This window comes from Dipodomys merriami, unplaced genomic scaffold, assembly GCF_024711535.1.
Source record: "Dipodomys merriami isolate MVZ:Mamm:240054 unplaced genomic scaffold, mDipMer1.0.p SCAF_429, whole genome shotgun sequence".
NCBI classification, from domain to species: domain Eukaryota; kingdom Metazoa; phylum Chordata; class Mammalia; order Rodentia; family Heteromyidae; genus Dipodomys; species Dipodomys merriami.
Window position 1 is genome coordinate 293,958 of NW_027205926.1, and position 25,780 is coordinate 319,737.

Genomic DNA, 25,780 nt, shown 5'->3' on the forward strand with positions numbered 1-25,780 from the left:
TTTTTTGGTATTGAAAATATTTTATTTACACAAGGCACTTGTACAAACCATATGCTGTAGGTAGCTATGACAAACAAGGAAGTATAAAAATAAATATATATACACACAAAACATCACCGAGTTCAATTTGCTTCTGAATCCTTCACTCAGGAGGAGTCGCTGGCCCATTACTCTTCTGCCTTTCTCAGCTTCTTTTTGATACCTGACAGATCCCTGTCGACAGAGTTTCTAGGATCTCAAGAGCTACTGGGTGTCTTCCTGGTTGACATTTCCCATGTCAGGAAGAGCCCTGAAATTCTCCGGGGGCCTCAAGTACATTCCCATTATCTGTAAAGTGCAGAGATATGGATAAGCGATCCTGGGTCACTGTCAGAGTGAAGTCCCAGGCCTTCCTGGAAGCCCCCAGCCTCTCCTAGGAGAACTTCAGCCGCTCAAACTTTGGGAAACCAGGGCCTGACGAGCTGGCAGTGTCATCTGTGAGCTCCTGCAGGAGGTAAGATGACACCAGGGACCTGATTGCACTGATGGGTGTTTCCCTGGCTCTTAGCCCCGTGGGTATCTTTCAGGTGCTCTTAATTGAAAGCAGAGCTGGGTGCCTTCTCTCCAGATGTAGCTGGGCTGGCTTCCCATCTCAGAAGTCCTGCGGGTAGGCTCCCATGCCCCCACTGTGGCCAGTGTCCACAGCCATTGGCATCACTTCCATGGGTTCCATTTCAGTAGCAGGTGGCTGGGATGTTCGCCTGCAAAGGAGATGATTCAGAGGTTTTGACTAGAGGAGAGGATTGCCTGAAAGTCAATCTACATTCATACACAAGTATATTTATCTTTTAAACAATTTAAAAAATACTATAAAGGTGATGTTCAGAGGTATATTTCTTTTTGGGCAAGGTCACCCCTTCCCTCACTCTGTATATTTACCTTTATATATGTATATATGTTTTATGTTTGGGATGGTGCTTGGGTTTGAATGAAGGGCCTTATGCTTGCGAAGCAGGCTCTCTACCACTTGAGCCACTCAGCCAGTCCTGTTGGTTAGTTTCAAGATTGCCTTATACCTGTGCTAGCCTGGGTTGTGATCCTCTCATGTGTGCTTCCCTTTGATGCTGGGATGACAGGTACATGCCACTGTCCCAACCGTTGTTTAAGACAGTCCCGTAAACTTTTAGGCTTGGCTGGCCTAGAATCATAGTCCCCCAAGTAGCTAGGATTACAAGCTTGGGCTACATGCCTGGACTTTTGTTTTTGTTTGTCTATTTTTCGTTTGTCCAGAATGGTCTCAGACCCATTATGGAGTCCATGCTGGCCTCAAATTCGAGATCTTCCTGCCTCCGCCTCCTGAGGGGTGTGATTACAGCAATATAACAAGTATGTGAAGCACCAAGTGGGTTATATTAGACATCGGGTGAAAATTAGGCTCAGTCTTAAGTTTTATATTGCTACAATATTTATTACTAGTGACTTCAACTTTAGCTGCAAGAACTCCTGATATCCATCCAGAGAATAATGTGAAGGAAGGATCCAGAGCCACTACATCAACTGGCCCTTAAGTGATGAAAAAACAAAGGCCAATATGCCACTTCAGACTTAATGAAAATGATTTTTAAAAAAAAAGCCTCAAGATTTGAGGAAAAACACTGAAATGTCAGAGGTGGCATGGCACAAACGTCAGAATTTCAGTGATTAGGAATGAAAAATTAAGGTTGCCATAAATAAGGGCACGCACATGTCAGGAACATATTTGAGAATGTATTTGTGAATACATAGAAGAAACGATTCCAGAGCTTCTGGTAGACAGACTTCCAGTATTGTTGGCCTGGATCCAGTTGTCCCATTTCGGGCTTGTGCTCTGAGAACCATGGGAAGCAAAGACTGGCTCTGTCCTGCTGGGCCCATTTCTGGTGGCCCAGAAGAACAGATCCTGCCGTGCCACTCACCTTGATCTGATGCACCACACCATGACAAGCAGCACACACACTCCACAAGTCAGGGTGACGGATGTGGAGATGGCGACTGGAAAAGAACAGAGCTGAGCTGCAACCACAGGTGTGGAGAGTACATTCGCTCATTGCCAAGGATCAGTCAATTGTAGGCAATGTGCATCCTCACAAAGAAGTCCAGCATGCTTTAGTTGGATCTCTTCCACATCTGGGCAAAACCACGTGGTTTTTGCTGCCAACATTGCCAATTCAGACTGCTCCCATGCCTGCTGTCCCACATCCCTGCTCCCTGTCCTTGGACAAATAGCTCAGGATGACCCTTGGTAGTGGGAGTGAGTCAGGAGGGAGACCCTAGGTGAAAACTGGATGAATGAGGGGAGGATGGGGGGGGGGAATAAGGGGACACTTCAGCTTGATCTTCCTCACTGTCCCCTTTCTCACTGTCCCCTTTTTTCTTAATGCTACAGATTTGGGGACAATAGCATGTAGTACCATTTTCCATCCATTTCTATTGTCATTTCTTATTTATATTTTTATCTATATTTTTGTTGTGTGCCAAATACTGGGGCTTGAACTCAGGGCCTTGAACTCTTGATTAACTTTTTTTGCTCAAACTTCATGCTCTACCCCTTAAGCCAGACCTCCATTTTTGGCTTTTTTTTTTTTTTTTTTTCTGGTTCAGTGGAGATAAGTCTCTTGGGTTTGTCTGCCTGGGCTGGCTTTGAAATTTGATCCTCAGCTCTCAGTTGCCTACATAGCTAGGATTTCAAGAATGAGTTGCTGGAACCTATTTTTTATCTTTTTGGTGGTACTGAGTTAAAACCCCAGTACCACCAAAAACAAAATAATGACATGAAGGTACATATATTAACATGAAGAGTTGTCTATAATATTTTGAATGAAAAAAGCTAATTGAAGGGGAAAAAAGTAGTTTTCTAAGCCACAACTATGTACACAGAAAAATCTCAAGGGATATATGGTGCATTGATGTGTCACGTAATTATACAATAATATAAAATCCTCATTTTTGTTTTAAAATATTTCAGGTTTGTGTCTTTTTTTTTTTTTTTGCCAGTGCTGGGGCTTGAACTCAGGGCCTGAGAGCTGTCCCTGAGCTTCTCTTTGTTCAAGGCTAGTGCTCTAACTTGAGCCACAGTGCCACTTCAAGCTTTTTCTGAGTAGTTTTCATATAAGACTCTCATGGACTGTCTGGTTGGCTTTGAACACAATCCTCAGATCTCAACCTCCTGAGTAGCTAGGATTACAGGCATGACCCATCAATTACCAGCCTATTTCAGTTTTTTTCTCTCATATTTTTACAGTGAGAAATAAACCCATAAAAATTGTAGAAATGAAACCAAAACCTATGTAAACAAAATAAGCCTAGTGAGGTTGATAGAAAAGCCATGAGACATTAGTGAAAAATGTTTCTTGAGTTCTCTGATTTAATACTGATTATCAGAATGACTGGAAAAGAAGCAAATGATTTTTTTATTCAGAGGCATTGCATGCTAGAGTAAACTGCCTCCACATTGGCTAGTATGTTTGGCATGCATTTACAGTTTGAGGAGTGATTTATTAGAAAAGGCAGATTGGTTTGAACTGTAGTTCTGCTTTCATGATGCTTCTTCCTGTTTCCTTTTCAATAAGACTAAAATCTGCAGAGTCAAACTCAAGAGAGAAAGAAGGGCTCTGAGGCCAAGGATGACAGGAAGCAACTTGAATTCAGTGCCTTCAATCCTCACCCTGAGCCTCTTCTCCAATAACCTCCAGGCAAGGTTAGCAAGAAAACAAACCAGGGTCACTAGTCCAATGCATTAACAAATCACCTGCCAAACTCTCCACCTTATGGTGTTTTCTAGAGGGTATGGATTCAGGAGAAAGGAAGAGAAGGAGTTGGTGAAGAGGAGAAGAAAAGGAAGGGGGGAAAGCTGATTATTGTACTGGAGGCCACAGGGGCCAGCGCCCATCCCTTTTCCTTGCCCTGGCTTCAGGCCTCAAGAGCTGATGGAATCTAAGATGGTGAAAGAAGTAGGCTCTCAGGGCCAGTATTCAGCGTAGATGGCGATCAAGTGACTATAGAGCGACCAGTCCTTCCTTAGCAGCTTCCTGGTAAACCAGGTCAGTCCTGGTGGAAGTACTGCTGTCACTGTTAGTGTAGTGCCCGTGTCTGCACTGGAGGAGGCGCTGTAGAGCTCAGAGCATTGATCCATTATTCTCTCCCCCTCCCTCCCTCTCTGTCTCTGTCTCTGTCTCTCATCTCTCTCTGTCTCTCTGTCCTCTCTCTCCCTCTCCCTCTCCTTCTTTCTCTCTTTCTCCCTCCCCCACCCCCCACCTAGGCGTGTAGTAAGTGTTGGGGGTCAAGGCTGGGGATGTGGCTCAGTAATAGGACTAGCCTAGGATGCCCAAGACCCTAGGCTCAATACTACACTGCAAAGAACAGACACAAAAATCCTTGTTGGGTTTGGCTTACTCAATGAATAATTGGTTGAGTTTAACCCTTAAAATTCTATAAATTGGAGTCTATTTAAACTGACATTGGAGCTGGGCACCCATGGCTCAAGCCTGTGATCCTAGCTACTCAGGAGGCTGAGATCTGAGGATCACGGTTCAAAGCCATTAAGGGCAGGAAAGTCTGTGAGATTCTCATCTCTAATAAGCTACAAAAAAGGCTGGGAGTGGAGCTGTGGCTCAAGTGGTAGAGCATTAGCTTTGAGCCATAAAGCTCACGCCAGAGTCCAAGCCTAGAACCGGCAAAAAGAGAAAAAGAAAGAAGAAAAAAAAATGACATTGAGTTTTTTGCCCCCCAGTAATAGGACTCAGAGCCTTTTACTAGAACTTCTTGATCATGACTAGTGGGACTCTACTGTACTCTAAACCAGGCCTACAGTCCAGTTTTTTGCTGATTAACTGGAGATAGATTCTTTTCTCCTATCCACAACCCTATCTAGGACTAGCTTCATATTGCAATCCTCTAGAACTCAGGTACCTGGCCTTAAATTGCTGTTTTGTTTTGATTTTTAAATAATGCTGTGTTTCCAGAACTCTTTATATAGAACTATTTTTGTCCATTTAGATGTTCAGCTATGGTATTTTTATGTTTTGTTTGTTTGTTGTGTGATAGCAGGGTTTGAACTCAGTATCTTACACTTACAAGGCTGTCACCCAACCACTTGAGCCACATCTCCAGCACTCAATTAATTTTTACTGGATTACAGGTGTTAAAAGAGAATTTTCATATATCATCCAGTAAATTTTTTTATATTTCATCCACAAACTAGAAAAAAAATGCGATGACAGATTATAGCCTAGAGTCAAATACTTTGAAGATCTTTGTAGAGAATTTCACTGCAGGATTTAATCCTGAAGACATTCCTAGGTCGGTGAGCTTTTAATTAATAAAGAATGTAAGCAGTCATAAGTCCAAAGAGTAGACTGGCAATGTAGAATGTGGGCAGGTCCATGAATGGCATAGTATGTAGCTGGTAAAAGAGAATAGGCAGGTTTATGTACTGATACGGAGAACCTCCAAGCCGTGCTATTAAATGAGGGCAAGTTGCTTGGCTGTCATCATCCTCTTTCAGTGTTCTCTTTTTACACAGCCTATCTGGAAGGATCTGCAAAAATCTACCTCCATTCTTCAAGGACATTTGAGTGGACAGAGGGACTTTTTACTGTACATTCTTTTGTAACTGGAGTTCTATGCCACGTGCAAAATAGTATCAAAATGAAAAACAAATTAAAAAATGCAAAACACTGTGGAAAGATTAATTTGGGATGTGACTAAGGCAAAAAAAATCAATTTGGATACTGTTCTCCTTCTAAATCATGAACATATTTTTGTTCCCATGTCCTGGACATTACATACTAGTCTTTCAATAAAAATAATCCCCAGAGAGCCTTTTTTTTTCTAATGGCTTGCATGGCTTGGGGTGTGACTCAAGTGGCAGGGCCTAGCAAACACAGGGTCCTCTAAAAGCTGAACTACGTACAAGGACACTCTTGTGATGCACTGACTGACTGCACCATTCTATGTGAGGATAAATGGTCCTAATCAAATGAAGAATTCCATCCACTGAGTGTTACGCATTATGCACTTTCTTATCTGCTGGGGGCTCTGCAGGGAGGGAGGAGGGGTCATGCTGGCGTGAATGGGACCAGGGCTTGCTCTACAGGCTGCATCTACAAGTCTCTCTGCCCATCAGCATCGTGGACAAGGAAAAGTACTCACCAGTGGCCGATGTGCGGCTGTGTGGATGGACACCTGCGGAGGAGAGGGGAGAGCGCACAGTCAGGACTGCAGAGGCTTCTCATGAGGCCGGACAAATAATGGATGGCTTGGCTGTCATCTCAGATCCTTAGATACACAGCTGGCACAACCAGACTGAGCATAGCACCGAACAAGCAGGGTAAGTCACAGGGGTGCTGGGCCACACCTAAGACCTGGCCAGGCCTTCAAAGAGAGCCAGAGGGCCCAGGGCTTCTCAACATCTCCCAGAGCATGGCTCTGGACTGCAGAGCACTCCCTCTACCCTCCCTCAGTGGGAGAGCACAGTTAAGTCCTAGCACGGGCCGGGCCATGTGGGTTAATCGGTGTAGCTGGGGCACATGCCTGAGGCGGCTGGCATGGTCAGCCGTGCCCTCTGGCCCAGGGCAACGAAGCTAGAGCTGGTGGGAGCAGGAATATGTCTGTTAGTCTTGACAATGGATTAGATGGCACCAAAGTACGGGGGTCCCTGGCACCAGCTCTCAACCCAAGTGTCAGAAGCAGCATGCGGGGAGCAGTGGTCCTCTCTTCCTGTGAAGCTGGGGGGCTAACCTGGTGTCCCATGGGGGGTGGAGGGCAGGAGCTCTGAGGCCTTGGCTGTGGTCTGAGATGGGGCCGGAGAAGACTCGTAGCTGCCTAGCCCTGTGGTTCCTGGGGAAGGCGTCTGGGATGGGGTGAGTGGGGAGCCGGGTACCATGGCTGTATCCATGGCTACGGAAGTGCCTGACTTGGGCCATGATGTGGTTGGTTCTGTAAGAAATTCCAAGACAGAAGATAAAGATTCAGACTGGCTCGAGCTGGACCTCACAAGCCATGTGCCAGCCCTCCCTGGCCATCCGGCTCCCAGCGGTCTGTGTGTCAAACCAGTGGCACCACTGTCCACTGAGCCATGGAACTGGCTGTGGCACCATTTTTTGCATCCAAGTGCTTATAAAGAATCATTGGTTGGGCTGGGAAGGTGGCTCAGTGGTAAGAGTTCTTTCCTTGCATGCATGAGGCCCTGGGTTCAATTCCTCAGCACCACATAAGCAGAAAAAGTTGGAAGTGGTGCTGTGGCTCAAGTAGTCGAGCACTAGACTTGAGCTGAAACGCTGAGAGACTGCACCCAGGCCCAGAGTTCAAGCCCCACGACCGACAAAATAAGAAGAAAAAAGAATTATTGGTGTTGCTTTGGGAAGATCTAGCTATTTCCTAGGGAAGGATACAGTTAAAATTTGGCTCTACAAACAAGTGGAGGCTTATTTGCCAAAGGTAATTTCCTTTCTTCCCTTCCCTTTCTTCCCCTTTGTTTCCTTTCTTTCCCCTTCTCTTCCCTTCTCTTCCCTTCCCAACTCTTCTCTTCCCTTCCCTTCCTTTCCATTTCTTCCTTCCTTCCTTCCTTCTTTTTTTGGGGGTAAGGTGGGAGAAGGTCTGAGTAGGCCAGGCTGGCCTTCACAATCCTCCTACCTCAGCCTTCCAAATGCTGGAATTACAGGCATGTACTACCATGCTTGCCTATATTTTACATGTTGTCACATTGTTGAAATAAAAGGAAGTCTGAGACTCAGCCTGTCTGAACTCCTTGAGCTATATCCAAGGAAAATTATCCCGATTTAACTCCATCCTCAGGAGCAGTGGCTGCCTGGACTTCAGGTTCCTCGTTTCCTTGTCCTTCACCAGCAGATACCCTCTCCCCACAACTGAAAGATGCTGTGTGCCCCACACCTGCCCGCCATTGTCTTCATGAAAAAACGGGGTCTTTCATGTGATGAATATGGAATTGGGAAGTAAAGCCCTGGAGCAAAGCATCTGGTAAGACAGCCCCCTCTGCGTTCCGTTGGCTGTGCTCTCCGTGGCGGCCCTGCACTCTGGCCTTCCCAGCCCTGCGTGCTGTGCAAAGGCCTCAGACTTCAGTCCTTCATCACTACCTTGCAGCCAGCTGCCACCACTCCAAGCAACCCAGCAGATACAGCCTGCGGAACACTCACGCCCAGTGCGCAGGCCCCACCAGCCTGGGTTAATGGCTCCTCTTCTGTATGGTGACTGCAAAGTTTGGCCTTGGAAGTGGAAATCTGACCAATGATTTGAGACAAATACCCCAAGACATTCAGCATACAAGCTCTCAAGCCAACCTTCCTTCCTTCCTTCCTTCCTTCCTTCCTTCCTTCCTTCCTTCCTTCCTTCCTTCCTTCCTTCCTTCCTTCCCTCCTTCCTTCCTTCCCTCTCTTTTCTTTCTCTCCCTCCCACCCTCTCCGACTCAGGGCCTAGGTCTGAGTTATTATACTTTAGCTTTTTCTCTCAAGGATGGTGCTCTACCACTCCAGCCATACCTCCACTTCTGCCTAATTCAAGCTAAGAGTCTCATAAGACTCTCCTGCCTGGGCTGGCTTTAAGCTACCATCTTCAAATCCCAGTCTCCTGAGTAGCTAATATTATAGGATTATAGGTTCAATTTTCCTTAACATCAAGAAAAAGGCTAAGGACATTGAGCTGGAAGATTGCCTAAGACTCAGCGGAAATATGGAACTTCACCTTGCTTCAAGAACAACAGCGATGTTCACTTGCTCATGAGAAGTGGGGGTGGGGGGGTGGGGAGAAGAACTCTCCACTGATCCGCCATGGTGCTCTACATTTTGCCAACAAGGAGCCTTGTGTGGCTCTCTCTGCAGACAGTGTTCTCAAGGATGTATACGCTGTGAATGCCTTGGAAGACTGAGACCACTCCCTTCTGAAGCAAAGAGCAGACACAGCTGCTGCCAGTTAGAAAACACTCATAGGCCCATCCCTGTTGCCTGGGCAACAAATGGTAGCTACATATATCGATGCTCCTATTGCTCACGGTGCCCGAAAGCTCTTTGTCTCTCCCAGGTGAGACAGTGACATTGAAGCAGTCAAGTGAAATCACATCTCAGACTTTCCCAGTTCTTGGCAAAAAAAAAAAAAATGGCAACAATTCAATTTGGCCTGACCTAGTCAAAGGATTCTAACCTACTGCGAAGTGTGCATGCATATGCAACCTGGGTGTCAATTAATGCATATTCTCAAGGGTGATGGGAAGTTTGCTCTCTTGGCTGTTTGCAGTAGAGTGCACACAGTGGTTTGCACATCTGAGGGGGGGGTGAAGGGGGGATCTGAAATGTCCTACCTTGTCCAGGACGGGAAGGGCTCTCTGGATGTGGGGTCACCTTTGTAGTCACTACTGTGGATGGTGGTACTAGCCTTTGGTGAGTCAGGGAGGGGTCTCCTAGAAAGAAGATAACCACCTGGTGTTTAGAATCCTAAGGGGTGAAAACTGGAGTGGCTTTAGATCTGAAAGTAATTTTTTTTAAAGTGACATGCACGTTAACAATGGAGATCACTGGTATCTGAGGGCAGTTTAAAAAATCACAAGAATAAACTGTGCTTCCTAACCCAAATGCCAAGGCATTTTTTTCCCCTAGCATCTCTGAGAAGATTGCATAAATTGAGCATCAAATTTCCTCTCTTTTTGGCTGGAATGAGGCCAATGATATGAGCCCAGTTTTATAATTTTGGCTATTCATGGGGAAATAAGTGATAATAGATTCCATTGTTTGGGAATCTTTTGATACATAGGAAATTTGGAGCAACAGTGTAAATAGTTACTAGTGGTTAAAAAGGTCAGGGCATCAGTCATTTGGAACAAATGAAACCTAAAGATTCCTTCAGGCTGGAGGTTCTGAAATTCTGACCCGAGTTGGCTATGCAGCTCATGTCTGTAATTTCAGCTATTTGGGAGATAGAGATTGGAAAGATTACAGTTTGAAACCAGACTTGACAAAAAGCCACTGAGACCCCCTCTCAACCGATATCCAGGCAAGGTGGTTCACTCTAGGTAAGAGTGAGAGAGGGGTAACTAGTAGGATTTCAGTCTGGGCAAGCCCAGGAATAAACATAAGATTCCATTCAAAAAATAACTGGAACACCTGCTTAGAAAGAGCAAAGCCTTGAGTTCAACTTCACTACCACCACAAATCTTAGGATTCTAGATTCTTCTTTTCTCCCACCTTTCCCTGTTCAGAGTGTGCAGCTGTTGTCTTTCCTGGATTCATTTACCGTAAGATGTGGAAATTTGAGAAAAGGTAACTTTCCCCAAAGTGAAGGAAAAAGTCCTGATTTTCCACTTGCAGTTCCCACATTCATGGTTAGTGTTGCCTTCCTGGGATTTTCTTTTGAGCTGTACTCAAAGCCAAGGGGTGGTGGTGGGGGAAGTCTGATCCCCCAATACACTGATTCCTGGCAGAACCTCTGTTCTCTGCCCTCCAGGAAGGAAGAATCCAGAGGGTTAATCTCACATTACACATCCCTGAGAAAACCTGGCTTTTCCCAGAGTTCCAAGCAGAAGGATGTTGTTGTACAATGGCCGCCTCCAGGCTCCTGGCCTCTAGAAAAGGGGAGCGTCTTTGCAAATGTTCAGTGAGAACAGATCTAGCTTCTGCTAGACACAGACTGAGCCATGAAGACTTGCTAAATCAGAAGTGTCTTGGAAGACCAGAGGTGAATCATTTTTTTTTTCTAGAGGAGGAAGAAGGAAGTAGAACTGAGCTTCATATTCTTGGGAAGAGCACCAAATGGCTTCTCCTCCAAAGTTGTTAGGCTTTTCCTAGGATGGTTATCCAGTTATAAGTGATTCAGGAAAGAAGATTTTTGGCATCTTTCTTATCCTTCCTCTTGAATGCTGGCTGGCTGCTAGACCCGCGTGACTAAGTCAAGAGGAACTTGGATTTGTGTTCATTTCCAGCTACTCCCCTCCCTCTACACCCCCCTCCCCCGCCCCATGTTGGGCACCAATGGACAAGGCAGATTTCTACTTCCCTTCAGTTTGCAGCCTTGTGAGAAGTTGGAAGAGCTGTCTGGGAAGCTAGCCTGAGCACACATCCTTGTGGGAGCCAATCAATCCTTTTACTGCCCTGATCTCTAAACAAGCATGGGCCACCGTAATAGTTAATATTTACCAGTCTCTTCTTAAAGCTCTTAACATCTCAGTGTTGGCATCTTGTTCATTTGCTGAATGTTCAATCTGAGTTCAGACAGGTTAGGGACTTTACCCAGAGCTGCGAGGTGATACACGGCAGAGCCAGGATTTGAACTGGAGAACTGCCTAAGCACAGTGCCCACAGATCTCCATCTCAGGAGGTATGGCTGATAGTGTCCCAGTGGTATACTGAGTCTCGGCTGGGCAGGAAGGGTGGGGACCGGGCAGTGAGCGGCTACTTACGGATGCATCTCAGGCTGGGCATTGTCCACTGGGCCGTGTTGGTGGTCTCATTAAACACGCACTCGATCAGGCTCGACGTGCCAGCTTTCCGCTTGAAACCAGAGTTGCAAACATACCTCTCCCTGGAGCTCACATGGTAACTCTTGATGTTGATGTCTGCGTGTTCCACAGACACGGGGCTTGGGCACATGACGCCTGCAGAGTGTATGAGAGAGGACCAGTGAGATCTCAGCTTGTCAAGATGGCTCTCCAGGGAACCACGCAGCAACGGTAAATTACACTGGAGCCAGAAGGAAGCCTAGCCCTGGGGCTCTGTCAGCCAAACTCCAGGCTCCAAGCATGTGGAAGGTGATCAGGAAGGGAACTCAGCCTCTTAACTTCCATGCCAGCCACCCAATACAGGTACTGGGGAGTCAGGAACGAACCCCTCTTTCCCCCTCTCCATTTCCCAACAATCTCCAAGCCCTCGATATCTCTATAATAGGTCCAGCTCTGTCCCCACTGGACCAAACAAGCTTGTCTATGGCAAGCTCGGATATTATTTATTGCTTGTTAATTATTATTATTATTATTTGCTGATAGTGGTAGTTCAGCTCTGTCACCTTGAATACTTTCCGCCAAGCTTTTGGTCATTTCCACAAGGCAGCCGGCATCATCTCTAGGAATGCAAACTTGCTAACGTCAGTGTTGGACCAGGGATGGAGTTCACAAGTAGATCACTTGGCTAGCAGGCACAAGGCTCTGAGTCCAATCCCCAGCATCAAATGATCCCTGGCTGCCTGGTGCTCTTAGAACAAATGCTGAAAGCTCGAAGAATCTTCAAAGGTCGGCCTGCCCCTCTAACTCTCTTCCCATTTCCACATCAGCCTTTGCTGTTCCCTGTGCCTTTCACCAGTGTGGTCCTGCTCTTCCCCCACAGTTCCCCTGTCTGTTCAGACAGATCTGCCTAACATCGCAGGCAGTGATAACCCAAACTGTACCGAAACAGGGACAGATTCGCTGCCAATGTGTGGGTCCGACAATTTTTTTTCTTTTTTACAATGAAAAGTAAGTTCCCTAGCTCCTGGATAGATAATGTCTGCCTCTCATCTGCAGATTTTCCTCTCAAGTGTGTCTATGCTATTCTCAGTGTGGGCAGAGCTCAGCAGCAGTCATTATTTTCTCCTTCTCTGGTGGATGATCTGTAGGAGCCAGGTGTCATCCCTGAGTAAAGGAAACCATGTCCAGGGATCCCCCTGCTGGAGGAAGATGGTTTGACTATGGCAGGGTTGATGGAATGGGAATGTAGAGCAGATACTAGGCAATGGTATAGCACTAAGGGGAATGGTCCTGCAGTGTGCTGGGCTCACGTGGCAGGGGCCCTTTCTGAAGAACAACTCTGTCCTGAGGAAATGTCCACTGAAGGAGATGATCAGGAAAGGTGTGAGGTCCCCAGCTTCCTTGAAACTGGTTTTGAAGAGGATTCATGTATATATTACATAATAAATAGGTTTGGATAGGGAGGGGGAATGGTTAACACAAACAAACATGGAGCAAAATCTAAACAGTTAGTGAGTCTGGGTAAGGAATATCCAGAAAGTCTTGATGTGATTGTTGCTTCTTTAGTGTAAGTTTTGAGTTTAAATCTGAACAACGAAGTAAGCAAATAAAAACCACATAATGAGTGGTGGAAAGACCTGCTAAAGTGCTTGTGTGTGGAAAACTTAATCCTCAAAGTCAGGCATTGATGGCATTTGGAGATGGGGCCTATGGGAGGTAATCAGGACTAATTAACTTCATCAGAGTGGGGTCTCTAAGGTAGTGCCAGTGGCTTTATAAGGAGAGGAAGAGATGGAAGCTGGCAACTTGCTCTGTACCACTACATGGGGCCTGCCATGCTCTGGTGCTGCACAAGCCCCTCTGAGGTACTGAGCAGACGCTGGTGCTGTGAACTTGAGCTTCCCAGTGGGAATCATGAGATGAATCAACCTCTATTCTTTATAAATCCTCCAGTCTCAGGTAGCATGTTATACAACTAGAACTTTGACTAAGAAATCAATCTCTGAGGATTTTCCTCCTCCTTTACTTTCAGTGTTGTGGCTTGAACTCAGGGCCTGGGCACTGTCCCTGAGCTTTGGTGCTTACTACTCGCACTCTAGCGCTTGGACCCCAGCTCCACTTTGGGTTTTTAGTGTTTTATTGGAGGTAAGAGTATCTGGGACTTTCTTGCCCAGGCTGGCTTTAAACTGTGATCCTCAGATCTCAGTCTCCTGAGCAGGTAGGATTACAGGCATGAGCCACCAGTGCCCAGTTCCTAATCATTTCTGGAGTAGGGAGAATTACAGGCATATGCCACCATGCCTGTCTTCTAATATCTGTAAGTGAATTTAATTCTCCCACCGCATTCTTCAAAATACCACCCCTTACCCTGCCAGCACACATACACACACATACATACTGTGAATGTATGTGTGCTTAGTTTAGCAGGACCATGTGTTTAGTTCCTTGCTATCGAAGTCTTAAGTCTCTACCGGTGCTGCTTTGCTGCATGTTATCATCGGGGAAATACTTAGGGATAGAGAAATGGGAGTAAGGTAGGGAGGAATGGCTATAAAAAAATCACTCAGTTCAACTCTACAAATGCTTGGCAGACTATCAGAAATGAGAGTCTTGGAAAACACTAAGCTTGCTCTGTGATAAAATATTCCTCCATCTGAGAGAGCTGGAATCAACCTTGGACCTTTGGACTTCTTTGGGTGTTTTCACATCATCTGTGGCTAGACAATCAGACTGGTGACCCCAGAGAGTAAGAGAAACATAAGGTTTACAAGGGGGAAAGGACAGACAAAGACTGGATTTTAATTGACCAGATATTTTTTGTTTTGTTTTGTTTTGTTGTTGGCCACTGAGCTTGAACTCAGGGCCTGGGTTCTGTCCCTGAGCTCTTTTTGTTCAAGGCTAGTGCTCTACCACTTTGAGCCACAGCACCACTTCTGGTTTTCTGGTGGTTAACTGGAGATAAGAGTCTCACAGACTTTCCTGCCTGGGATGGCTTTGAACTGCCATCTGAGTAGCCTGCTGAGAAGCTAGGATAATAGGCGTGAGCCTCTGGTTCCTGGTTGTCTCTTTATCTCTCTAGATTTCAATCTCCTTGAGAGTGAACTTGTACAGCAATTCACAAGGATGCTGGAAAGTGCCAGGGCCTAGGAGTATGAAATGCACTTTATGACTATGACATGCGAGGAATCATCATCACCGTCTTCATCTTGTCACTGTTGATCAGACACTAAAGAAACTGAACATGAGATGGTCAGAACCAGGCTGGTGGGGGCTTTTGTATCCATGGATCAGAGAGAACAGGAAAGAGGAAGGAAGAAACCTCCGTGTCATGATACCAGGGGGGCAGGGCACATAATTGTGCACAGGCTAGACTACTGGAAGACTGGGACAGCGATCAATCTTGACAGAGGCTGCCGAAGGCCTTCGGCTTCCTCCCTTCCTCCCTTCCTCGCTCCCTCCATCTCTTCCTTCCTGTGATTGCATAAATCACCTACATGGGGACCCTTTCATCGCTTTGTGATTGCATCACTCCATCTGCTCTCCCACTCTCGCCTGGGTCCTATTGTTCTGTCCTTCTCCCGGCCCACGTTCATGGTCTAGGCCAGCCCCTTGCTGCAGCCCTCATTGCCCCCATGCTCAAGCCTCATGTGTTCACCCAACTTTCCACCCGCCTTTGCCTTTGCTTTTCCCACACAACTGAACACTTAATTGCACAAAATTGTTCTTTTCAAGAGATTACTATTGGAAAGCCAGGCTTATGCCTGTAATCCTAGCTATGCCTAGAATTCCTAGCTATCCTATAATCCTAGACCGAAATCTGAATGTCCTAGTTCAGAACGACCCCAAGCAGGAAAGTCTGTGAGCCTCTATATTTAATCAGCAAAAATCAGGAAGTGGGGCTGGCTCAAGTGGTAGAGTGTCACCCTGAACAGAATAGCTCAGGGACAAACACCCAGGCTCTGAGTTCAAGCCCTAGGACTGGTACGCGTACCCACTCCCACCCCCACCCCCACCCCGACACTTACTACTGACGTTTTGTAAACAGAAGCTATTCATCTCTCAGCATTTCCCTCCTTAACTTTAGCTAAATTGGTCAGGAATCCCCAGGGACTTCCTGTTAGAAGGGAAGTCCTTCCCGCGAGAAGGTTATAGAGCAGTTCCACCTTTCTTTTTCTTTTTTTTTTGTTGGTCGTGGGGCTTGAACTCTGGGCCTGGGCACTGTCCCTCAGCTCTTCAGCTCAAGGCGAGCGCTCTACCACTTGAGCTACAGCGCCACTTCCGGTTTTCTGGTGGTTTATTGGAGATAAGAGTCTCACGGTCTCTCCTGCCCGGGCTGACGTTGAACCACGATCCTCAGATCTAAGTCTCCTGAGTAGCTAGGATTACAGGCGTGAGCCACCAGCGCCCGGCCCACCTTTCTTTTTTTATGGGGCCTGAACTCTGGGCTTGGGCGCTGTCCCTCAGCTCTTCAGCTCAAGGCTACTTGAGCCACAGTGCCACTTGTGGCTTTTTCTGCTTATGTGGTGCTAAGGAATCGAACCCAGGGCCTCATGCATGCAAGCAAAGCACTCTACCACTGAGCTACCTTCCCAGTCCCTAGTTCTGTCTTTCAATGAGTGGATGGTTGATTAGGAAAAAGAGAGTGTTTTCTGGTTTAGTAATAACCTGAGGTGGATACAACTTCCCTTGTCACAATAGCAAAGCGTTATCATATAACAAAACATCAACACAAAGCAAAAAAAAAAATAAACAGTGAAAGGAAAGATTAAGTGAAACAAAATGAGACAATGAAACCAAAGACTTTTGCAACAAATGTCAAAAATTCAGATTCTTAGTATATAAACAGCTCTAATAAATTAAATACAAAGATAAAGACCCTAGGGCTGGGAAGGTGGCTCAGTGGTAGACCACTTGCTTTGCATGCTCGAGGCCCAGGGTTCGATTCCTCAGCACCACATAAGAAAAAAGCCGGAAGTGGCACTGTGGCTCAAGTGGTAGAGTGCTAGCCTTGCGCTGAAGAGCTGAGGGACAGCGCCCAGGCCCAGAGTTCAGGCCCCACGACCGGACCCCCCAAAAAAAAAAGAAAAAAAAGAAAAGAACAAAGATAAAGACCCTAGTGGGTTAGTGAGCCAGGACTATAATGGGTGATTCACCAAAGAAGTAACGCCAAAAGCTCTGTACATACAAAAAGAATTTCCAAACCTCGCCAATTCATCTTGGTTAGAATTCCTTGAGCTTTACCTCTACTCTTGCTTCTGAAGTGTGTTTTTCTTTTGCCAGTCCTAGGGCTTGAACCCAGGGCCTGGGCACTGTTCCTGAGCTGCTTTTGTTCAAGGCTGGCACTCTACCATTTGAGCCACAGTGCCACTTCCAGCCTTTTCTGTTTATGTGGTGCTAGGAATGGCACCCAGGGCTTCATGCTAGGCATCACTCCTGAAGGACCTTATAGCAGGGATCCTTCCACTTAGATGAGGCATCTGCAAATCTCTTTAATGACACAGAGTTGAGAAGGGTCTCAAACCTCAGACCATTCTCCACCCCAATGCCAGAGGAGGTATTCTCTGTCCATTTGCAGTTTAACATTTGTTGCCCATTGGCATCACCATTCCCCAGTGTGTTGGGGATGGGCCCATCTTCTACTAGACTGACAGCCAGTTATTGAGCCGCATTGGGATTTTGCTGTTACTATGGTTACCACCACATACCCGGGCTTCAGATTTCTCTAGTGCTATCTAGAGCTTCAGGTAGGCAGTACCAAAGGATTTTTCTCAATGTGCCTGCTCCATCCTCATCTTCTGTCTTCTGTGTGCCTAGCATCCACCCAGAGATCTCTCCATACACCCTGGGCCACAGGCCACTGGACTTGTCACTTTGTGCTTGCTTACAGAATGGGACAAGGAGGTTTTCTGTTGTCCTAGACCAGCTTTGGACTCAAGGAGCACTTGGACGCCTGGGTCTCATGGCAGAACTTTGTTAATTTGCTTCTTCCCTCTGCAACAGCCCACCTCTCTCATGTGTTGTCACCAGGGTATAGACTCCCCATTCCATGTTTGTGCAGATCCCTGAGCCAGCACCAAGTACCTGCATTGCCTGTGTGCACTGGCCATTCTACACCCCCCCCCCATCCATTGATCTGCTGGTTTATCTTGGCACCAATGCTATGATGCCTTTTAAGAAAGGCATCTTTGTCTTCTGCTGTCCTGATTCTTGAAGCTTCACACTGTCTCAAAACCAGAGTGTGTAACTCTTGGTTCAGTATTTTCAAAGTGGAGTGTGCATGCTTCACCTATTTTTTAATTGAATTATATAATCCTTATAGCATTTCTTTTTTAAAGCCTAGTGACTTCGATTAGAATTGAACTGCATCTGTAAATCAATACAGGGAGGAACTGATTTAGTTATGTGAAATTAAAAAAAGAAACCCACATGTTGAAACCATAGGTCTCTCTCTTGAATGAAGCCTTTGTGATTTCCGTGTATCAGTTTTATTTATCTTTGGTTAGATGTGCTGCTAAGGATTTAATTCCTTCCTTCTTTCTTCCTTCCTTCCTCCCTCCCTCCCTTCCTTCCTTCCTTCGTTCTTTCCTTCCTAAGTATTTGATTCCTTCCTTCCTCCCTTTCTTTCTCTCTCTACCCACTTCCTCCCTACCTTTCTCTTTTTTGTTTTTTCTTCCTCCCTTCCTTCTATTCACATTCTGGGAGTTAAACCCAGAGCCTTACATATATGCTAGGCTATGGGTTCTACCACTCAAGGCATGCCCCAAGCTCTTTTACTATTATTATTATTATTACTAGAGTCTTACTAACTTTGCTTGGGCTGGCTTCCAACGTTCCTGTCTCTTCCTTTAGAGTCGCTGGGATGACAGGTGTGTACAACCATGCCTGCCTTATTATTTAATATTTTTACATGCCAGTGCTAATGGTAATATTTTCTATTTCCTATTGTGTGTCGCTGATCTGATGCATGTTGATTTTTATTCTTTTTTTTTGGTCCAGTCATGGGGCCTGAACTCTGGGCCTGGGCACTGTCCCTCAGCTCTTCAGCTCAAGGCTAGCACTCTACCACTTGAGCCACAGCGCCACTTCCGGCTTTTTTCTTTTTGCTTATGTGGTGCTGAGGAATCGAACCCAGGGCCTCATGCATGCAAGGCAAGCGCTCTACCACTGAACCACCTTCCCAGCCCCTGATTTTTATTCTTGTGCTGCTTTTTTTTAAGTTTATGTGCTGGCATTTTAATATAATATTTACCCAATTGGTTGAATTATTTCTTCTAATATCATTTTTACAAATTCCATAGCCTTTTTAATGGAGATGATCATGATTAATTATTTGAGTGTATTTTATGACTCTATTTTAACTTCCTTTTTATATCACTAAGTAGAAATCATTGTTGTATTTTTACAGAGTTTGCTTTGTAGTCTATAGTTATCAGAGTTGACCTCCAGGTGATATTACACCATGTCACACATATAGCATAAAGATTTTAAACTATATATTTCAATTTATCTTTCTAATGTTTGTATTTTTGTCATAAATTTTGCTTTTTACCCACTTTATTCTTTTCTAGAACCCATTGCTACTATTTTGCTTTAAGCACCTGATTGTGCTATGTTTTTGTACTGGGAAGGTTTGGCAGTATCTACCTTGATTTATTGTTTTTTTTTTTTTTTTTCTGTTTTTGCTGAGAAAGGATAATAATCCCCAAAGAAACATAAACCACAATGAAATTCCCAACATTCTGTTTAAGTAAGATAATCATAATACTAAAATAAAAATAAACAGCTAATAAAATAATAATAAAATGGATAAACCTAGGAATAGTTAGCATTTGAGTGTATACACATATCAAGTACAAACTAAGTGAAACAGCTTCGTGGCGGCTGGTTACTTGCTTGACAAAGCTAGATTATCTTACAGATAATCTAGCTGAACTGTAGCTGTAACTTCTCATTTCTACAAGCCACAATCACATCTTTTGATACATAAATGATCATATTTATCTATTCTCTGGAACTCTGTTCATCAGATATGCAACGTAAGCAAGTCCCAATACTGTCTACAATTCCTTGGACATGGTGCTCAGGTCGAAGCCTGGCTCTGTAAACTCTGGGCTTGAGCAATGTCTCTCAGCTCTTCAGCTCAAGGCTAGCAACTCTACCACTTGAGCTAAAGCGCCACTTCTGGATTTCTGGTGGTTCATTGGAGATAAGAGTCTCATGGGCTTTTCTGCCCTGGCTGGCTTTGAACCTCAATCCTCAGATCTCAGCCTCCTGAGTAGCTAGGATTACAGGCATGAGCCACTGGTGCCTGGCTCCTCTTGTGCTTTTTGAAGTTACTTTTACAAGTACAAATATTAGAATAGATGAAGTAACAGAAAATGGAGCTCACTTCAGGTTCTGGGATTTTTCAAGCTCCTTGAATAGCCAGATAAAAACATATCTGCAGCAATGTAAGGCCACACCTATGAATCAGGCCTTGTGATTAAGTTGGTTTACAATCTTAACCTGGGCAAGGATCCCAGGCCTCTTCTTACACACAGGGTTCAAAGTTGTCAGCATGCCATTCCCATGCTTTAGCTCCAGTCAGAATCCATCTCAGCATTCCCTTCTACTTTACTATTCAAATGACCGCAACATACCAGGTGTCCTGAGCTGCACAGAAGCCTTCGAAGCCTGGTAAGAAGTGTCAAGCCCTCTGGGCTCCCAGAAACCCATTTTCCTTCCTTATTTCCTAACTGAAATGCCAGCCAATTCAACACACCTCCTTTCGACATCCTAAGTATAGATTGCACTTGGTCCATTGACCAAAACTCAACTCTTTTCTTTTTTCTCATTCTCCTTGATGAGGCTTCCTTTACCATCCTGGGAACTGGTTCCCATGAGGTCCATCATCATTCAAAGTGGTGACTTTCAGAGGTGTGGAAGGTTGAGTAACCACAGACTGGAGGGCAAAAAAAAGGGAAGGAACACTCCACACCATTAGGGCCACCTGCTCCAGGGACAGGGTCTTGCTTCAGGATTTGGTCGTTGAAAGGATTGCAAAAGTCTCTGCTTTTGTTGTCAGCCTCTAGGCTTTCCTGACTTGTAGTTTGTTCCCCGCATTCCTTCTTTGATTTGCTTTAGTGGTTTCAGGGTTTGAACTCAGGGCCTTATGTGAATGATATTTACTTTATTTTTCAGGTAAGGTCTCATCTTCTTTTCTCCTCCCCGCCCCTCACTCCTAGGCTGGCCTAGGACTTTGATCCTCCTACTTACCATACCTTCGGCACAGCTGGGATTGCAGGTATGGGCCACCATGCCCAAACCCGTTCTCTACCTCTTACAAGAGCAGCCTTTTTACTAAGTAGTCCAGTAATGGTCCCTTGCACAGAACCCTCCAGGGACTCCCAGAACAGACTCAAGAAGAAAGCATTCTAACCACACCAACCATCTCAGAAAGGTGACACTACTTTGATTGCTAGAATAGACCTGTGGAATTGTATATATTTGTTCATATAGGTGCAAGCTATTTACCAAAATAAACTTAGCAAAAGTGATTCATCAAAAAGGTTTCATCACAACTTAAACACTTCTGCTCCTCCCAAGACACTGTTTTGTTATATTTATTTTTATTTTTTGTGCCAGTCCTGCAGCTTCAGCTTAGAGCCTAGGTGCTGTCCTTGAGCTTTATATGCTTAAGGCTAGTGCTCTACCACTTTAGCCACAGCTCCCCTTCTGGTTTTTTGGTGGTTAGTTACAGACAAAAGACTCACGGGCTTTCCTGCCCTGGCTGGCTTTGAACTGCCATCCTCAGATCTCAGCCTCCTGAGTAGCTAGCATGACAGGTGTGAGTCACCAGTCCTTGGCTATAAGACACTGTCAAGCGAATGAAAAAAAAAAAAAAAGCTACAGAGTCTGAGAAAACATGAGAATTGTATATCCAATAAAAGCTTTATATCCAGAATATATATTTTTAAAAACTCTCAAAACTCAGGGTAAAAAGTCTGAACAGACATTTCACCAAAGAAGATATATACATAGCCAGGAAGCACATGCAAAAATGATCAGTGTCATTAGTTCTTATGAATTAGATAGGAAATGCCACTCAGAAACTCCTATGTTGAAGGCTTGTTCCTGAAAGCCATGTCAGAGGTGAGGCTTATGGGAAATAACTGGACGACGAAGCTCTGACATCATTGATTAGATTCAAATCTGATGGCATTTTCAGGAGGTGGTGGAAACTAGGAGGCGGAGCCCGGTTAGAGGAAGTAGGTCTCTGGAGACGTGTTCTTGAAGGGTACTCTTTGTCCTCACAGCCCTCCCTTAGTCTCTGCTTCATCTTGTCCTTCCATTTTGATGTTCTAATTCATCATTGATCCAGAAACAGAGCCAAGGAATGATGGATGAAAACCTCTGAGAGTGTGACCCAAAATAATTACTTCCTCCTGGTTTCACATGTGTGTGTGTGTGTGTGTGTGTGTGTGTGTGTGTATGTGTGTGTGTATGTGCGCGCGCGCACACGCATACATGCACACACCCCAGGCCTGGGGCCTGAACTTAGGGCCTGGACACTGTCTCAAACTTTTTAACGCTCCACACTTGAGCCACAGCTCCACTTCCATCTTTTTCTATAGTTAATTGGAGGTCACGGTTTCACAGACTTAACTGTCTGGGCTGGCTCAGAACCTCAATCCTCAGTTCTCAGGCCCCTGTGTAGTTATGATTACAGGCAAAAGACACTGACACCTGGCTAATCTTTTCTCCTTTAAGTTGATTTATTATGCAGGGAAGGGGTAACATTGTCCAAAAAGAAATGTACTCTTTACCTGACTCATGTAATTATAACCCCTCTGGTATAACATCTTTATAATAACAATAAAAATACTTAAAAAAGTAAAAGTTACTATGAAAGGAGTTACCAGGATAAAAAAAGTAGATCAAAACTATGAGAGACTATCACATACCTATTACAATAAATAAAAAAGATATCATGCAAATGCCAATATGTGTGTGGAGGAACCAAAATTCTCCCATGTGGTTGTTTCTTAAAAGGGTAAACATGTAAAAAAAAAAAAAGGGTAAACATGTATCTACTGCCCAGACACTCCTTTCCTAGCCAATCTCTACCAAAGAGAAATAAAAGTAATATATCCTCATAAACATCTGTATGCGAGCCAGGTGTCCGCTGGCTCACGTCTGTAATCCTAGCAACTCAGGAGGCTGGGATCTGAGGATTGCAATTGGAAGTCAACCTCTGGGGAAGGAAAGTCCATGCGACTCTTATCTCCAACAAAGCACTCAGAAAGAGCTGGGAGTGGCACTGTGGCTCAAGTGGTAGAGAGTTAGCCTTTGAACACAAAGAGGCTCAAGGACACTCAGAAAGAGCTGGGAGTGGCACTGTGGCTCAAGTGGTAGAGAGTTAGCCTTTGAACACAAAGAGGCTCAAGGACAGCGCCCAGGTGCTGAGTTCAAATCCCAGGACCAGCAAAAAAATAAAACAAATAAGATAAAAATCTGCATGTGAATGTTGAAAGCTGCGTTACACATAAAGAGCAAAGTGTGAAACCAATAATTCTGTCCATCTACACATGGATAGACACGGAGTATGATGCGTGGAATGAAAGCAACTCAGTAATAGAAGAGAAAGACCTTGTGTTGTTTTTGTGCGTCTAGAAGACAGGCTCTCCCGACATACCCCTGGCTGGGCCTGAATTGGATATTCTCTTGCTTCTGTCTCCTGAGTCCTGGGAATAGCCTCAGTGTACCAACACAGGGGGACAGGAGTGAACTATGGATACAAGTTACAAAGTCAAATACATTCTCAGAAGAATTATGGAGTGAAAGAAGCCAAACTTACTCTATTATCCCATTATGTACAATTCTAGAAAGTGCTCGGAATGAATGCTAACAGAAAACAGATAAGGAGTTGCCTGGGGGGCAGAGTAGGCAGTTGGGGTGTGGGGAGAGGGGTGGATTTTGTGAGGAAAGAGAACTCTTAGCTAGTGATGGATGCTTCCTGTCTTGGTTTTGGTGAGCAAGTGCCTTTTAACCTCTACAACGGTCAGCATGTATAGCCTAAATATATTCACTTTGTCAATTATGCCTCAGGCTGTTTTTCTTTTTTTAACAAACAGGGGCTACGGATGGCAACAACCCCTTTGTCCAGTGGAAGGGCAGGGTGGTGGGTGGAGAGCAGAGACCTTCCCAGGTCGCGCTTCTGTGACTTCCAGGTAGATATTTGCTCTTCGCTGGTTCACTTCCAACCGCATGCCAGGGAGCTGCCCGGCTGGCTGCTGGCTATGTTGGGCATCTGTGGAATGATTCGTGGCTAGCCAGCTGGGAGGAAATCAGCAGGTTAGGAATATAACTCGGCTGGTCGGCGATGAGGGGAAAGCCGAGGGTGATGGAAGTTTCAGGAAAATGAAACTTCCTCTGATCTCCGCTAAGCGGTGAGGTTCAGGCAAGAAGACAGACAGCCACGTGTGTGCAGTGGACAGATTCTCAGCAACCCCTTGGGGGGCGGGGGGAGGAGGGACCAAACTGACCGGATGCTTCAAAACCCAGAGCACTGGCATCTCTCCTGGGTATCCATGGACGCCCCCAAATTAGAATCAGGTGCATTTTCTCAGAGTGTGCATCCATGCACTTTTTTTTTTTTTATGGGAGGGAGAAAGAGCAGGCCTAACTTGAACCAGATACTGACTCCTCTGTGTGTGTGTGTCTGTGTGTGTGTGTGTCTGTGTGTGTGTGTGTCTGTGTCTGTGTGTGTACTAGGTTTGAACTTAGCGCCTGGACGACATCCCTTAACTTTTTCGCCCAGGGCTGGCGCCTTACCCACGGCAGCTCAACTCCACTGGAGATCGAAGGGTCTCCCTGCCTCTTCTGCCCGATCTCAGCCTGGTGAGGAGCCGGCGGCATAACAGGTGTGCGCCCTGGGCCAGACCCTGCCACCGACGATGGCGCTGGGACAGGAGCTCCGCCACCCCCGTGGCTCCCCCCTCCTCCCTTCCACAGCTCCCCGGACGAAAGCCCTGGGCCACGCATCCCATCCTCCCCTGCCGAGGTTCCATCTCCGCGCCCCCAGGTGGTCTGAAACCCCAAAAGATCACGGCCACTCCTCTGCGCCCTCCGCTTTCCTCCGGAGCTCGGGCTTCCAGGAGGCTCCTCACCAGCCCAGCTCCCCGACAGTCCAGGGTAAAGTATGGAAGTCGCCCCGCACGTCCCTGTGTCTCCGGCCTGAGAATCTAGGGAGGGCACCCCGCACCCCTCCATTCCCACCCCTCGGTCAGGGCGCGCGGCGATTCAGACCCGGATCCCCAGCGCGTTGGTGAGGCTGCGGGGCCGGCGCGGGGCCGGGCGGACCGCGGCACTCTAAGCCGCCGCCTTCTCCACGTGCGCCTCCCGCCGGGCGCCGCGCCCCCGTCCCCCCAGCACCCCCCTCCCCCGATCGGAGCGGGTGCGCACTGCCTTCCACCGGTGCCCGACTCCTGGGTCATCTCCAGTTGGATGGGGCGCCTGGGGCCGCCCCGATCGGCGCCCCGACCCCCCTCTCCCCCCAGGCTCTAACCCAGCCTGGGCGCACGCCGCTCCCTACCGGGTGTCCCCAGCGGCCAGAGCAGCAGCAGCAGCAGCGGCGGCGGCGGCGGCGCGAGGAAGGCGTGGACCGCACCGCGCCGGCGCCGTGGCGGCCCCATGGCCTCGGGTCCCGCCGGGTCCCGTCGGGACGCCCCGGCCCGCACGCGCTCCGTGTCACCCCCCACCCCCACCCCGGGCCGGGGCGCAGCCGCGGGGGCCGCCGCCCTCCAGCCTGGCGCGTTCGCTTTCGCTTTTGCTTTACCCCGAGGGCTGCAAGGTGACAGCTCGGTGACCCCGCGTCCCCACCCGGCCGTGGAGGAGCCCCACGCCCCGGCCTCCCCCGCCCCGGCCTCCCCCCCACCCCCCCCCAACCCCGCCGCCGCCGCTGCAGGGCCCCGGGACAGCTGCTCTGCGCACGGCCGCTCGCTTGGCGAGCCCGTGGGGCGCTCCTCCCCGAGCTCCAGGCAGCGAGCGGAGCCTCCTCTCGGGCGGCCCTGCTGAGTGACAGCCCAGGTGTCCCCGCGGTGGAGAGCCGGGTCCCCGGGGCGGACGCGCGGTCCCGGCCCCAGCGCGCCCAGCTCCCGTGCGGTCGCCGCTCGGCCTTGGCCTCCATCAGGCGGACACTTCCACCCCAAGAAACCGCTCAGGGGGAGGGACGGGACAGGGAAGGGAGGGAGGAGGGGAGGGGGGAACAGGTGTTCCTCTGAGATTCATTTCACTTCCTGGAACAGTTGCACCTAGTTTACCAACTCCTCTTCTTGCCAGTGT

At 46.9% G+C, this 25,780-nt stretch overlaps 1 protein-coding gene across 3 annotated transcripts; it reads right to left on the reverse strand.

Moving 5' to 3' along the window:
- On the reverse strand, positions 1-25,162 carry LOC138807725 (interleukin-15 receptor subunit alpha-like). Of its 3 annotated transcripts, XM_069993520.1 has the most exons (7): positions 25,032-25,162; positions 11,420-11,614; positions 9,329-9,427; positions 6,757-6,954; positions 6,169-6,201; positions 1,935-2,010; positions 1-740 (listed from the first exon to the last, which is right to left on the reverse strand). In XM_069993520.1, exons 1-7 carry the CDS (start codon positions 25,129-25,131, stop codon positions 632-634), a joined length of 810 nt encoding a protein of 269 aa, XP_069849621.1. In that variant the 5' UTR covers positions 25,132-25,162; the 3' UTR covers positions 1-631. The 3 variants fall into 3 exon arrangements, with proteins under 3 accessions (XP_069849621.1, XP_069849622.1, XP_069849623.1); XM_069993521.1 differs by lacking the exon at positions 9,329-9,427; XM_069993522.1 differs by lacking the exon at positions 6,757-6,954.
- Positions 25,163-25,780: the final 618 nt, after the last annotated feature.

Coding starts and splice junctions, on each gene's coding strand:
- LOC138807725 (XM_069993520.1), bottom strand. CDS start 25,131: ATGGGGCCGCCACGGCGCCGGCGCGGTGCGGTCCACGCCTTCCTCGCG. Junction 6,202..6,756: donor CACCCCCCATGGGACACCAG/GTTAGCCCCCCA, acceptor TCTCCTCCGCAG/GTGTCCATCCACACAGCCGC. Junction 741..1,934: donor GTGTGGTGCATCAGATCAAG/GTGAGTGGCACG, acceptor TCTCCTTTGCAG/GCGAACATCCCAGCCACCTG.